The sequence below is a fragment of the Arvicanthis niloticus genome, chromosome 12 (assembly GCF_011762505.2).
Source record: "Arvicanthis niloticus isolate mArvNil1 chromosome 12, mArvNil1.pat.X, whole genome shotgun sequence".
NCBI classification, from domain to species: Eukaryota; Metazoa; Chordata; class Mammalia; order Rodentia; family Muridae; genus Arvicanthis; species Arvicanthis niloticus.
Window position 1 is genome coordinate 30472426 of NC_047669.1, and position 14719 is coordinate 30487144.

The 14719-nt window shown below is 43.7% G+C and overlaps 1 protein-coding gene across 3 annotated transcripts in view; it reads right to left on the minus strand.

Annotated features, from left to right (window-relative positions):
- The window catches only part of Sidt1 (SID1 transmembrane family member 1), a 90197-nt gene extending 78501 nt beyond the window's left edge, over positions 1–11696 (minus strand). For all 3 annotated transcript variants that reach the window (XM_034515124.2, XM_076942983.1, XM_076942984.1), the window contains exon 1: positions 11326–11696. In XM_034515124.2, coding sequence (XP_034371015.1) covers positions 11326–11547 — 222 coding nt within the window. In that variant the 5' untranslated portion in view covers positions 11548–11696. The remainder of the gene's footprint in view (positions 1–11325) is intronic.
- Positions 11697–14719: the final 3023 nt, after the last annotated feature.

Here is a 14719-nt window from a genome sequence, read left to right on the forward strand (position 1 = left end):
GTCATCTCACCCCACGTGGTCATCCCTAACACATACACGTGATCAACATCAAATGGACTGACTTAACAGGTTGTATATACGTGTGTGTGTGTGTGTGTGTGTGTGTGTGTGTGTAATAAAGAAGAAGAGGTCAGGAAATTGAAAAGAGTAGGAAGACATGGGAGGAGTTGGAGATGTTGTAAAAACAGTACTTACATATGATGTTCTCCAAATAAATTTTTAATTAAGACAAAAAAAGTTCACGAAAGGTCATAAGTTTATACATGGCTCCCAATAGAGAAGAAGGACCCGTGCTTGGAGGACAGGGACTAAGGGTAAACCCGCATGGGTACGTGTTTTGCAGGTTAAAGAAAATTCTGACAAAGATCAATCAATTCTTTGAATTCTGAAATAAGATAAAACAAAGGAGCCTAACACATTAACAGCACTGCTTCACCAGAAGAACTGGCCATGTTACCTTAAGCCCAGAGGCTCGGCTGTATGATGTAGTATGCTTTGTTTATAAGGAACCACACGAACAAGCCAAACTGTTCCTAGCAGCCCAATGGTTTGTGGGAATATTTCCATCACTATTTAAAGCAGATGCTTTTTCAATGTGGGAGAGAGTGAATGTGAGACCAAGCTTACCCAGCTGAGAAGCAGGATTTGGGGCCTGAAAGAGAGGGGGGTGTAGACGGACTATCAGTGAGAGCAGGTGAAACCTCAGCTTTGCAGATCTGAATGGGAAGTAACAATATAGACCCTAAAAATGCAGCATTCCTTAGATCTGCCCACCGGAAGGGGCAGATTTCACTGGCAATAAGGGACACTAGTTCTTGTTCTGTGGCCTCTGAGTACAGGTTCTCACTCTTACTAACCCGGTCTTCCTAAATACAGGCCTGGGGGCAGGTTGAGAGCAGAAGTAATTTCCATGAAAGCAAACTAGAGGTCATTCAGGTGTCATGGCACTTGCTTATAATCCCAGCTCTTGGGAGGTAGAGGCAGGAGACTGGTTATTCAAAGTCACTTTTAGCTAGTGATTTCAAAGCCAGCCTGGGCAACACGAGACCCCTTTCCAAAAATCAAACAATAGGGCTGGAGAGATGGCCAAGTGGTTAGGAGCATTGACTAATCTTTCAGAGGTCCCAAGTTCAAGTCCCAGCAACCACATGGTGGCTCACAACCGTCTGTAATGGGACCTGATGTCCTCTTCTGGTATGTTCTGAACACAGCTACAGTGTACTCATATAAATAAAATAAATAAATAAATCTTAAAAGAAAAATCAAAACAACGAACAGATAGACCTGCCAAAATAATTCAGAGGCCAGCTCAAATTGGCTTTCACTTCCCAATGGGCTACTGTCCTTAAATAAAAACAAAAGCAATAATGACCTAATATGTATGAAGCATGTTTAAATCAATAACCGAAACTGCATCACTACAGGTGCTGGGGATGGATGTATCATTTTAGAATTTGGCAAGTGAAGAACGAAGCACTTGTTCCCTGTTTTCTTTACAAGTAGCAGCTTAAGCTAACCAAACAGCCAGGGAACCTGCTTATTACAGGCCTACAGCTCACGATAAAGAATCTTGCCAGAAAAGAAATCAGGTTTCTGGTCCACGTCCATCTAGCATGGCCTATCATGACAACTACCGCGACCCTTTAGAGCTCGGTTTCTTCCAACTGAAGTGTAAGTAGGATTTCTCTAAAACACAGTAGTTCATGGTGCAGTGATGTCCAATAGAAGGAGAACATGAGCTATGTGAGGGGCTGGGGGCGGGGCTGGGGGCGGGGCTGGGGCGGGGCTGGGGGCGGGGCTGGGGAGGGGAGACTAGGAGGAGAGGGGGTTGTGATCGGGATGTAAAGTGAATAAATAAATAAATAAATAAATAAATAAATGAATAAATAAATAAGAGCTACATGCCGGTTTAAAAATCTTCTAGTAGCTAGGCTGATAAGGCAAAAACAGGTAAAATAAATTTTAAAAATAGCCCAATCTTAAATATAGTATCATTTAAACACATAGAAAAAAATGAGCAAAACATTTGATATTGTCTTTAATCTGGTCTTTGAAATCTGGGGTGTACTTTACATATCAGTTCAGACTAGCCACGCCAGCTCCATGTCTCTGCGTAACAGCACAAACTTACATTCCACAACGCAGCACGTAATCAGGCTGTGCCCCCCACCCCCATAATATCAGCTCCGTATGCAAAGTGATCTCAGCCCTCAAGGACCCTCATGACCTACTGATATCATTTTCACAATGAAAGAGAGAAATATCAGAGGTGATTTCTACAGACTGAATGCTTGTGTCTCTCACCTCACCCATTCTTCACAGGGTGAATCCTAATCTCCTCAAATGATGTCTGAAAGTGGGCCTTTGGGAAGTAACTAGGTCATGGGATGAGATGGGGGGGGGCTTATAAAAAAACACCTCGAGACCTTGCTTTAAATGAGACTTGCCCCCCCCCCCCCGCACCCTTGAGCCTTTTGTAAATGCGGTAAGAGAGTGGCTAGCTGCAAGCTAGGAAACAGACCCTTGCCAGACACCAGATCTGCCAGTGTATGTGCTGCTGCAGGGCTGTTCATCCAGATAGTGCGTTAATGAGATATTCGTCCCCCCAGCAGGCAGTGGTCCTGTTTAGGAGGAAGCAGTGGGAGGACTGCAAAGGAGACCTCGTGGCCTCAGCACACAATCAACCTGAATGTCCCAGCTCTTTACAAGAAAGGGAGAGCTAAGGCCTCTACACCCAAGCTTTTAACTCTTCTAAGTCCCTTCCCAGGTGTGGTGTGATTGTGAGTCAGCATCCTAGAGATTGTTACAGAGACCCCCAGGGATACCAATTCTGCAGATGCTTGAGTGCCTTATATAACACACACAGTGTTTTCCCACAGCTTATGCTATGTTATCCTATCGTGTTATCCTGTGCATTCTTCAAATCTCATTACACATACTAGCCAATGGGACACAAATGCTGGGTAAAAAGTGATGTTGTATGGTTTAGGGACTAATGACAAGAAAAAAAATTGCCAAATTACAGTAAGGATTTTTAAAATGTTTTTCGTTAAAACTTGTGCGTGTGCATGTGTGTATGTGTGTACATGCACACGTGTGAGATTGTATGAGTGAGGTTGATGTGTACCATGACATCTGTGTGGGACTCAGAGGACAGCTTATACTATATACATCACTAAAAGATTAATGGGCAAAGTTATACTAAACTGGAAGAAAAACTAAGAAGAATTTCTTTAAAATATAGATCTACAAAAGGGTGGCCACCGTTTCCCCTCTTAGCCAATATAGTACTTGAAGTCTTGTCTAGAGAAGAGGAAGACAAAAGAAGTGTACAAAGTAGAAAAAAAGTCAAATTATCTCTATTTACAATAGAGATATGCAGTGTGGTTTTATACTGAGAAAGGAAGAGAAAGATTTCAGAACAGTTTCAGTAAAGCTGAAGGATAGAAAATCAACAGTAATCAAATGGCAGCTTTTCTATATGCCTTAACAAACTTGCAGAGAAAAAAATTGGGAAAAAAAATCCCATTTGCAACAGCTTTAAAAATACCCATGAATAAACCTAAACAAGAAGGTGAAAGACCTCTACACACACACACACACACACACACACACACACACACACGCATGTATACATGTATGCACTGTATGTAGTATTCATAAAGTTATGCTACTTGATAATGCCCTACCCCAAAAGTGATGGACTATCTAACAAACCCCCGGTGCCTGCCATGGGAAACTTCCCTTCAAGTTGTTAGTTGGGGGACTTGAAGACACTCCCCAAATAACATAAGCTATTGCTGTTGTCCTTGGTTCCCTCCCAGAATTTGAAGGTAAGACCCTAAGGCTGAAGATATCATATACTTTGGACACATGACTTGAAGGAATCCAGATGGAACTGACCTAGAAACCACCTCCCTGAGGTGGAATAGCTCTATGGTATCAGAAGGTGTTATACAAGCTGCTGGGATAGAAGGTAATCAATCGTTCTACCCCGCTGTAAAGCCCATGAACCACAATAATGACAAGCATGGCAAGATGTTCCCAAGGGTATAGTAGTGGTACATAAACCCTGGGGTAATCAATGGCATTTAATGGGACTTAAGGGACATTCAATAGGAAATAATTATGCTCGAGACAGTAAACACAGACATCTACCTGTGCCTGGTAAGGTCATGGACATGAAAGGAGAACTTGTTACCGCCACTTTCCCAAACCTGTATAATGTCTTACTGCATTATAAAAATGTATCCTTATGCTGGTGGATAAATGTAGTCCTCATCCCTTGTCAAAGAAATTCCTTTTTTTCCCCAGCAGATGAAGGCCATTGCATAAAGCCACAACTGGTCATAAGGCACAAAACAACTGACAATGTGAGATGCCTAACACTAATTGATATGTCTACAACACAACCCTGTACCCAAGGGGCAGTGAGTATCAGGGCAAAGGAGGCAGAAAGATTGTAAGAGCCAAAGAGTCATGATGTCTCCCATGACATAGTGTCTTCTTTATATGACAAAAAAGCTGAAGCCACTGATCCTTTAAAGTATAGTCATCTGAATAAGACCAGCACAATGACAACATGGTTGGAAGTAAGAGACCAAATTTTGGGTTCAAACTCCATTTTAGAGAACCTGACCTAAGTTTGAACTCAAATAAACTAACAGGCCAGTACCTAGCATCAGTTTCCAAGTTATCCCCAGCAAAACCCAAGCCTAGCTCCAGTTTCTAGGCTAACCCCAACATGACCTGTGTCTCCACGTTAGTCTCCACCAACAAACCAGTGTTTAGCACACTTTTCCAGGTTAACTCCCAACAAGCTCACTCTCTGCCTAACAACCACCAGTTAGGAAGAAATCAGAAGTTAAGTTCATGGTTTGGCTCTAGCCTCAGCCAAATATGCTAAAAGCCACAGTAGCACATCAATTAGATACTTGCCAGGTTAGAAACACTCTCCCCTCATTTGCTGCTTTCTATAAAACCTGTCTCAATAAATATTCAGGGCTTTTCCTCCACCAGAACTGTCCTGCAGGGCAGCAGTGAGTTAAGCCGGAGCTAGCTCAAATAAAGACCCTGGTATGATTCGCTCTTGACTGATCTTTCAGGGTTCACGAACACTTCCTTGGTACTGCAGAGGAAATCTCATAAGGCCCCCTTTAGACAAAGTGCTACAGACTTCTGCTGAGAAAATTAATGACTGCTGAGAAAAGGAGAGTTAGTCTTCTCCAGGGTTGAGCCCTAAACACGCGCACGCGCGCGCGCGCACACACACACACACACACACACACACACACACACACAAATAATAATTTAAAAAGTAATGAATTTGAGGGGGAGTGAGGCATGAATGGGAGTAGTTCTAGGGTTGGGGGGGAGATTGGAAATTATGTACATTATGTACTCGTACATAAAATTTTCAAAGAAATTTAAAAATTAGATAAAAAAATAAAGCGTTTTAAAAGTCTTCCTCTCTAAGAAAGTAAGAAAGTGAAAAAATAAATTGAAGAGACACCAGGCATAAGATAGACAGTCCATGCTCCTACAATGGCAGAAATAACTTTGTGAAAATTTCAATATTACCAAAATCAGAATACCCGATCTCAAATTATACTACAAAGCCATAGTGACAAAAAAGCCATAGTAATCAAACAAGAAGACAGATGTAGACCAATAGAACATAATAGAAAACTCAGAAGTGAACCCACACATCTTATGGACACTGATATTAGAAAAGGCATTAAAAACATAATTGAAAAAAATGACAGCCTGGTCAACAAATAATGTTAGTAAAAACTGGATTGTATCTATCTATCTGCAGAAGAACGAAATTCTGTTCACATCACTCACCAAAAAATCAAACCCTGAAACTGCTCAAGGAAGATATAAAGAAAACACTTCCAGATATAGGGGTAGGCAAGAACTTTTTAAACAGGACTCCGGTAACAGAAATAATCCTAAGAATCAACAAACCAGATTGCATTAAATCAAAAAGGTTTTGTACAGCAAAGGAAACTATCAGAAGAGCAACAGGAAGCCACAGAGTAGAAGGAAATATTTGCATTCATACTTGAGCTTGGGGAAGGGGATGTGTTAGCATGTAGAACATACAAAGAGTTTTAAAATTTAAACACAAAATGACCCCTGCCAGTCAATAAATGGGCTATGAACCAATAGACACTTCTCAAAAGAAGAAACAAAAATGACCAATAAATTATTCAACGTTTGTAACCATCAGAGAAATGCAATTCTAAACAAAGGCTGAGATTCCATGTCACTCAAGTCAGAATGATCGCTGTTAAGAACAGGAATGTAACAAAGCTGGAAAGAGTAGGAGAGAGAGGAACTCTCACTCGCTGTTTCTGTGACTACAAACTGGGCAGCCATTATGGAGATCAGTACAGAGAGTGCTCAAAAAAATACAACTAGAACTATCACAGGGCCCAATTATACTGCTCTGTGCATGTATCCAGAGAACTCTATATTTATTGTAGGCAAAGATGCTTGCATATCCGTGTTCACAGATGCTATGCTCACAATAAGGAAATGGAACGGGACTAGATGTTCATCGACAGAAGAACCACTAATGAACAAGTAATACATATACACAATGAAATTTTATTCGGAGGTAAGGAAAAATGAAATTATGAAGCTTGTAGAAAAAGGGGCAGAGCTGGAAACTATTACATTAAGTAAAGTAACTCAGAAAAGCAAAAGCTGCATTATCTTTTCACACATATGTCCAAGATTTTAGTTCTTCTATGTGTACTTATGTGGATGTAGGCGTAGGTATAGTTCATGAAACTATAAAGGTGTCAGAACATCATCAAAAGAATGCCCCATGGTGAACTGTGCCTTTTTTTTTTTTTTTTTTTTCTTGGAGCCTCTCACAGCTCTCCAAAAGATTGCTCATCAAGGCTCATTCTTTTGACTGTGACCATAAAAGAGAAAAAGAGATTTTAAGGACGGAGAGGTAACAGAATACACCACATGGAAGTAGAAAAGGACGACTGGGGACTAAAGAGTCTGAGGGCAGGGTTGGGGTTCAGCCAGGAAATGGGGGAAAGGCAGGGGGAAGGATCAATCCAAACAAAGTTAAGTTTGGAAAGCAACACAATGAAACATATTACCTTGTATGCTAGTTTAGGGGGGGTGGCTGGGGAGTGAAAACAAAGAGAGATACATGCTTCAGCTTAGTAAACAAAGGAGATGTGGATATAAACATCCCGAAACAAAAGGGATGCTTTGAAAAAGATCTCCCAGGGCAGTGGTGGCGCATGTCTTTAATCCCAGCACTTGGGAGGCAGAGGCAGGCGGATTTCTGAGTTTGAGGCCAGCCTGGTCTACAGAGTGAGTTCCAGGACAGCCAGGGCTAGACAGAGAAATCCTATCTCGAAAAAACAAAGCAAAACAAAACAAAACAAAAAACCAAACAAAAGGTCTCAAATGTTATGACCAATGTGGAATTCTGTCCTGCAACCCTCAGCAGCGAAGACCGCCTGCAGCAACAACAGAAGACGGCCCGCAGCGTACCAGTTACAGGTTTTTGTAAGGGTTTCTGATGGTGAACCAGCTCCAGTGGGAACATAGATTAGTTCCTCTCAATCTCCACGAGGGTCTCCACGAGGGTGTTCTCATTTCCTTGTAGACTTGTGTTTGTGTCCTTGTCCCAGTCACTAGTCACTTTCCTGCAAGGTGATTTCCTGTTGGTTGACTGAGCCCTGTGGTTTTGGATCTGTTTGCTCAGTGTAGCTAACTCGCAGTCAAGGGAGCCTTGGGAAACTTCCACCGCAGGGAAATGAAAGGAATCTTATACCTTGCAGAACCTGAACCTTTAACCACTGTTTGCATTATTTGTCTTTAAACTGGTCAGTCCATCCTTTCAGAGATTTTTTTTTTAATGTCAACTTTATATTTGCATGAGTCCCTGCCTCAAGGCATATCAGGTGTTTCCTGGTGCTGAGTTCAGCTAGCATAGCCAGGTGAAACCATTCCACAGGGTAAAGGAGAGACAATGGCCAATTGAAAGGCCCAAGGCAAAGGCTCTTGCCCTTCCCCCCCTCACCCAAAGCCCAAATTTAATATAAACTTTCTTCTTCAAGATAAAGGAAAAACAACAAACAAGAATGGATTGAAAAGAAGAACAAAAGATAAAAACTTCAAAAATCGAAAACTGGGCACTTTTTTTTTTTTTTTCAAACCAAAATCTTGACTGACTAAGGATAGTGAGAAATGACCCCAAACAAGCGGGAGCCCTGCATTAGTAACACCCTGCTCGGGTTAGGGGAATCGCCTTACCAACACACTGCCTGGGTTAGGGGAAAACCATTCCCCAAGCTCCTCCTCTAGACACCACAGCTCTCTAGTTAGCTTCTCAGTCATTTTGGAGTTGGAAATGGAGGTTAAACAGTGTTCACTGTGGGACAGTAATGACATTTGATGGTGGCCAGCATTTGGGGCTGTGGGGAGAGGGGGTGGCCAAGAAGATGGGCAGAACAGAGTTGGAAAGAAAGAGCAACTCCCTCAAAATCCTTCCCTCCCTCCCTGGGGGATTGCTAGTTAGTACAGTGCTGCACATTTCTGGTATAGCCCATCACCTGTCTTACTCAGTATAGCGGTCCCTCTTGCTGCTATTCCAAACCTTCAGTAAAATTCTGCTGCAGATTGTGTTCATGGCATTAGAAGGAGGAGCTACTTTGGCGTTAGAAGCAAAGCATACCCAGAAGGGAGGTGGCCATGGGTAGAAACCCAGAGTATTAGATGGTCAGATGGATGGAGAGAATGCACATCAGGAGAAATCAACAGTGATGTGACTGAGAGAAGAGGAGGTTAACTTCTCAGACTAAAAAGGTAAAATACAATTATTATCAAAATTTTGTCTCAGAAAGACACACACAGACAGACACACAGACACATATTTGAAAATATATATATATATATATATATGAAATATATATTTCATATATATATATATATGAAATCTGTCAGGCCCATGTTTATCAACTTTGTTTTCTAGGACTAGTAACATATTAGTAAAAATTCTAAGAATTGCTTACTGTGTTAACTTTTTTTTTTTTTTTTAATTTCTAGGAGTACACTGTAACTGTCTTCAGACACACCAGAAGAGGGCATCTGATCCCATTACAGATGGTTGTGAGCCACCACATGGTTGCTGGGAATTGAACTCAGAACCTCTGAAAGAGCAGTCAGTGCTCTTAACCACTGAGCCATCTCTCCAGCCCGCTGTCGTTGACGTTTTATTGTACTATGTATGGGTCTGAAACGAATCACCATTGTTTCATAAACGTAGAGCACTTTGATGTAAATACGTGCAACATAGAAAGGGCAGCAGGAAAAATGTTTTCGATATGTATTTGCTTTATTTAACTTCATCTTAACTATTCTTTGGGCTTTTACTCATTTTCTCATTTAGTTTTGCAGAGAACATTTCTAAAGCTGTGAAATACTGGGAAGAGCATGGCCTTGGCCTTTCCCCTCAATATCTCAAGTGTCCAAGGACAGTCAAGCAGGAGAGCTCAACTACAGACAGCCTGTGTGCAGTAGAGGAATTTTCACAGTTCTAAGGGGCAAAACCAAACCAAACCACACCACAAACAAACAAACCAGCAGTTAGTCTTCCAGAAGAGATGGTGCTTGCCTGTAATCTCATCACTGAGGAAGAGGATGATACGTTTGAGTCCAGCTTGGTCTAAATAATGAAACTCTGTCTCAACAAGCAAGCTTGGGGAGGGGTCAGCCATTAAGAGCACATACGGCTCTTCCTGAGGATCTCCATTCGGTTCCCACCACACAGATAGCAGCTGACAAGTGCTTGTAACTCTAGTTCCTGGGGGTCTGGCGCCCTCTTCTGACCTCTGTGGGCACCACACAAGCATGTGGCACACATACATACATGCAGGCATTCATACATACAGATAAAATAAAAACAAAATAAACCTTAAAGAAGAGAGAAAGAAAAGAAAATAAAGTGACTCATTTGTTTCTCAGCAAAACTGTAAGAAACACCACTACCTGTGATGATTTTCTTTGCACATGCTATTTGATTTTTGGACGAAGCTGGCAATATACCCCAGAGACGCTGGGATTTTCAAGATTCTCATCTAGTTCCAGGAGACCGCAGGGCTAGGAATCTATCTTATGTGCAGTATATCGGCCAGCTAGTGGGCATCCCACATTGGGCAATCAGGAGTCCCTTGTGTGGGATATGAAAATAAAAATGCCCCCTTTCCTCTGTATGGAATGGAATGGCTTTGCACCCAGCAACTCAGCTGCTACAGGGCACTACCTTCAGTTACAGGAGGTCTGGCAGGACGAGGACTCTGCTGCCATGGAGACAACGCCATAGGATTTGATGCAAGCTAGGAGATGGGAGAACTTGGGGCACTTTCTCAGACCATAAAGCAGAAAGGCACTAAAGAGTAAGGACGTGCTTAAGGAAGTTTCTGAACTGTGACCCTGAATGAGAGTCAGGGATGGAAAGGTACAGAGGAATCCTAATCATCTGATTCTGAAATGCCCCACGGTGCAAGGCATAGTGAGGGCCGCATAAACCCATCTATACAGGTAGTAGAGACAGAAGCAGGTTCACTGAAGAGCCACCCCTCTTAAGGGTATCTTATTTGAAGGGAAATGTGAATTATATGTACTGCCTTATATTATATAATCAGATAAGCCAGAGGCATGGTTGCTAAAATAATTCTTCTGCCTGCTTGTCTCAGCACAACACTTGTCTTCAGAACTTTCACACACATTTCCACCCTTATTTATAATCAGAGCCGGGGCAGATCACCTGAGCATCGCAGTTACAACGTCTTTGACTCAGATTTTTAAAAACAAGCACACAATGTGGTAGCGGTCGCAAAGACCTGCTCATTCTCACGCGCTTTCCATTTCTGAGTACCTCTGCTTCCTGGAGTGTCATAAAATAGAAGGGTCCAGAGGAGATTAGGAACAGGTTTGTCTTTCCTCACCCTCCTCCTTCCTCCCATGAACATAGCCATCTAGACTTCCTGGAGAAAGGCCCAGTTTGAGCCAGGATCCGCAGAGGATGCGGGTCCGGTCCGCGCGCCTCTGCAAAGCCCAGAAATGGCAGCAACCAGGCCGGGGTGGGCACGAGGTGAAGCGGAGAGGTGCCCAAAGATGCTGCCAAGGCTGGGGCAAGGCAGCGATTGCCTCACAGGAGAGAGGCAGGGAGAGGGTTTCCTAGTCCCTGAAGTCTCCCGAGGTCAATTCCCAGCGCAGCCGGAGGTACCAGGGGGGTTCGGCGATCTCGGAAGTTGGGGTCAGCCGAGGGAGCGAGCTTCTTACCTGGCCAGGATGGCTGGTGTGGTTGAAGGAGTAGATGTTCTCGGTGCTGAGGCTCACCACGCCGCTGTAGACGCGATCAAAATCGGCTCCTCTGGCGGGGTCGCGCGGATCGCGGCGCAGCTCTGCCGACCGCGCGAAGGGCTCTGCCGGGTGGCCAGGGACCGCCGCCCGCAGCAGCCAGGGCAGCGCGCAGAGCAGCGCCAGTCGCGGGCAGTCGAGCATGGTGCGTGCCGTGCCCCGGAGGCCCCTCAAAACACAAGCAGCCCGAGGAGGGGGCGAGCACGGAGATGGTCCTTCCGAAGCTGCCTGTGGCGCTGGGTGCGGGCTTCAGCAGCTGGGTGATGTGTGGCCAGCCCCGCCGCCCAACGCCCGCAGCGCGCTAGAGAGGAGCAGATCAAATACTGATGTGCCACCTGGGGTCTCCAAAGGAGGTCAGGCGTGTAGAGTAGGGGGAACGGGAGGCGTGGGGGCCAGGGAAGGCTGCTTCTCCCTTCGACTTTTAAGTCTCCCCTTTCTCATCGCGGAAAACCTTCCACTCACCCAGAAAGAATTTTCACTGATCTCTTCCCCTTCAACCTCAAACCACCAACGACAAACCCCTCAGAGAAGTAGCTGCTAGTCTAGAAGAATCGGGCGGTCGTTACCAGCCATAAGGAGGAAATCAGGTGCACATCAAACGAAAAGTGCACTCTAGCTGCAGGCAAGCGAACAGAAAGCAAAAGAGAGTGCACCTCTCAAGAGGATGCACCAATTCGATTTTTCAGTTGCTTCCAGCAAGACTCTAGCAGGTGTGAAATGTCGCTCACTGGCTATCCGCCCTGCTCGCACAGAAGCCCTTCTCAGACACCTGGCTTATTTCCTTCTTACTCTTGGTCTCCAAAGAGAGACTCACGTCATCGCTCCCTTGCCATATGTGCAAGTATGTAAATATGTACAGTTACAAAATATAGATATGGTCAAGAGAACAGTCCCCAGCTCGGCTTGAAGGCTGCTTCCGGAAGTTTGTGAGACCAGATTTAGGCAGATACCATTTAGGCAGACACCCCAGCCTTTTGTGCTGCTTAACTCGGCAATATTTTCTTTCAGATTCTGGAAGAATTTTCAGGATCCCAAATTGCTTTTGTTGTTGTTGTTCATTTTAATTGAATTTTAGTATATTGAGGCAGGGTCTTCCTATATAATCCAGACTGACCTTGAGCTCGGAATCTTTCTCCCTCAATCTTCCAAGAGCTGTGTCTGTAAATGGCATGCTACCCACCCCACCTGCTAAGCCTGGTTTTTTGTTTTCTTTTTGGTTTTTTTTTAAGGGGGGGGGGGCATAATACAATGTTATGAGCCGGAATTGGGATGACTTTAAAGTGTAATATTGAGAATATTTATGCAATTTCCCCAACGTTTAGTGAAAATTAATAAACTTGAAATTTCTGAAGGCCTTTGAGGCTTGCTGCAGTAAACCAGTAGGAGTAGGCTTTGAGTTAGAAAGTCTGTCGCAAACTTTATGAGACCTGGGGATCAGCTCCTTCACGGGGCCGCATGTTCTTTTGCGGTCTAGCATTTCCTTATTAGAAAGATAATTCATACTGGAATGTGCCCCCCTCCCCCAACTCGCTTGCACTAGTTTTGCCCTCGAGAACCACCAGAATGAAGCTAATTCTTCCACATGGTGGCTTGTCGGTATGTATCTATGACCTTTCATAGGATCCTTCAAGGTTTTACCCATCTGGAATTTGACATTGATCCACCGAGAACAGTTATACGATTAGATGCGATTGAAAAACGTATATTTTTTGTTTTTATCAGAGTAGACATAGACATGGGCTCCACAAGCCCCTCGCCTGAGCTGCCATTACAGGTTGGTGCTTCTTCACTCCAGCATAGCCCTTTCAACAAACCAGATAAAACTCATTCTTCTGTCTGGAATTTGGGGTTGATCAGCAGAGAACAACTATATGAACAGCTGCAACTGAAAAGATCCTTCGACCATCGTATTAAATTAGCACTGAAGACAAAGGATTTATTTGAAATCAGTATAGGTGTCCTGTATACCAGAAAATGGAGTTATAGAAGACAGATGGCTGATCTTGAGTCTAGCCTTAATCCACCGTGTGAGTTAGGCTAACCGTCGTCTCAGAATCACAAGCTGTCACAAGGATAAGGGAGAAGGATGCACTTAACAGTATATTTAAAAACTGAAAGGTTTGTGGACAAATAGTCTATGAATATTATTGTACAAGTTCCATCTCAGTAGCTATGAAAATGTATCCTAGTAAGTAGTTGCTTAAATTTTAATTAATTCACTTTTCTGCATTTTGATGTTTTGCCTGCATGTATGAATGTGCCTCATGTGCTTTCCTGGTACCTGAACCCCTAAGAGTGGCATTCCAGACAGCAATGAGCTGCCATGTGGGTGCTGGGAGCCAAACCCAGGTCCCCAGGAATGGTAGTCAGTGCTCTTAACTTCCAAGTCATCGGTCCAGCCCCACCACTTTCAATATTTAAAAAAATGCTAAAATCTCACAGTAAAAAACAGGATATACAAAACCTGATATAACCGGAAGTATCCTTCTGCTGCAGTCAGCTCAAGAAGCCAGGCTGTGTTCTTACAGCAAGCAGTCCAGAGTGCCAAACGTAGGCAGCAAGTGGTACAGACGCTTCAACTTAGTACAGTAGGTCACTTGGCCTTTGTCCTGGTTTTAACATAGGTCCATCAGAAGAGGCCAGGTATGCAGCCCAACCTGGGGTACACAGCTACGAGCCAGCCCTAGTGTTTCTGTACGCAGATCCAATCAGGGCCTGCCCAAAGCCTTTTCTTATTTTCATTATAAAACTTTCTTGCTCCCGTACCTGCCTTTAAACCTCTGCCCTCATTCTTAGTAGATGAGTCGCTTGCCAGAGCAAGCCCTGGATAACTTCTGCTTTTGTTTGTGACAACAAAATACATTTATTTCCACGTTTTCCTGAAGATCCCACGGAAATATGGTTTGCACTGTGCATCACTGTGGGCTCTAGTTATCCACCAGATATGGCCTCACCAAAGCCCGTTGTTACTGCTCACAACTCTCTGTATCTGCACTGATGTGTGTTATGTCAGCATGGCTCCTCAACTCTGCTGTCTTTGTGTTATTTGGCTCTCATGGTACCTAGGCTTTTGTTACTGGTTTCCATCACGTACTGTTTCGTACCAATCGCTTTTATCTTTTTTTTTTTTTTTTGCTCTTTGTTGCACTTCTGTTCTGTGGTTGCCTAAAAGTGTTGTCATAGAGTGTTGAGGCACAAGCTGCCCCACGTTGGGCAGCCAAAAATGTTGAGAACCGCACTAGCCCACGTTCGGGCACCAAAAATATTGAGGCCTGAGCTGCCCCACTTTGGGCGGCCAAAAATGTTGCAGCCCTCT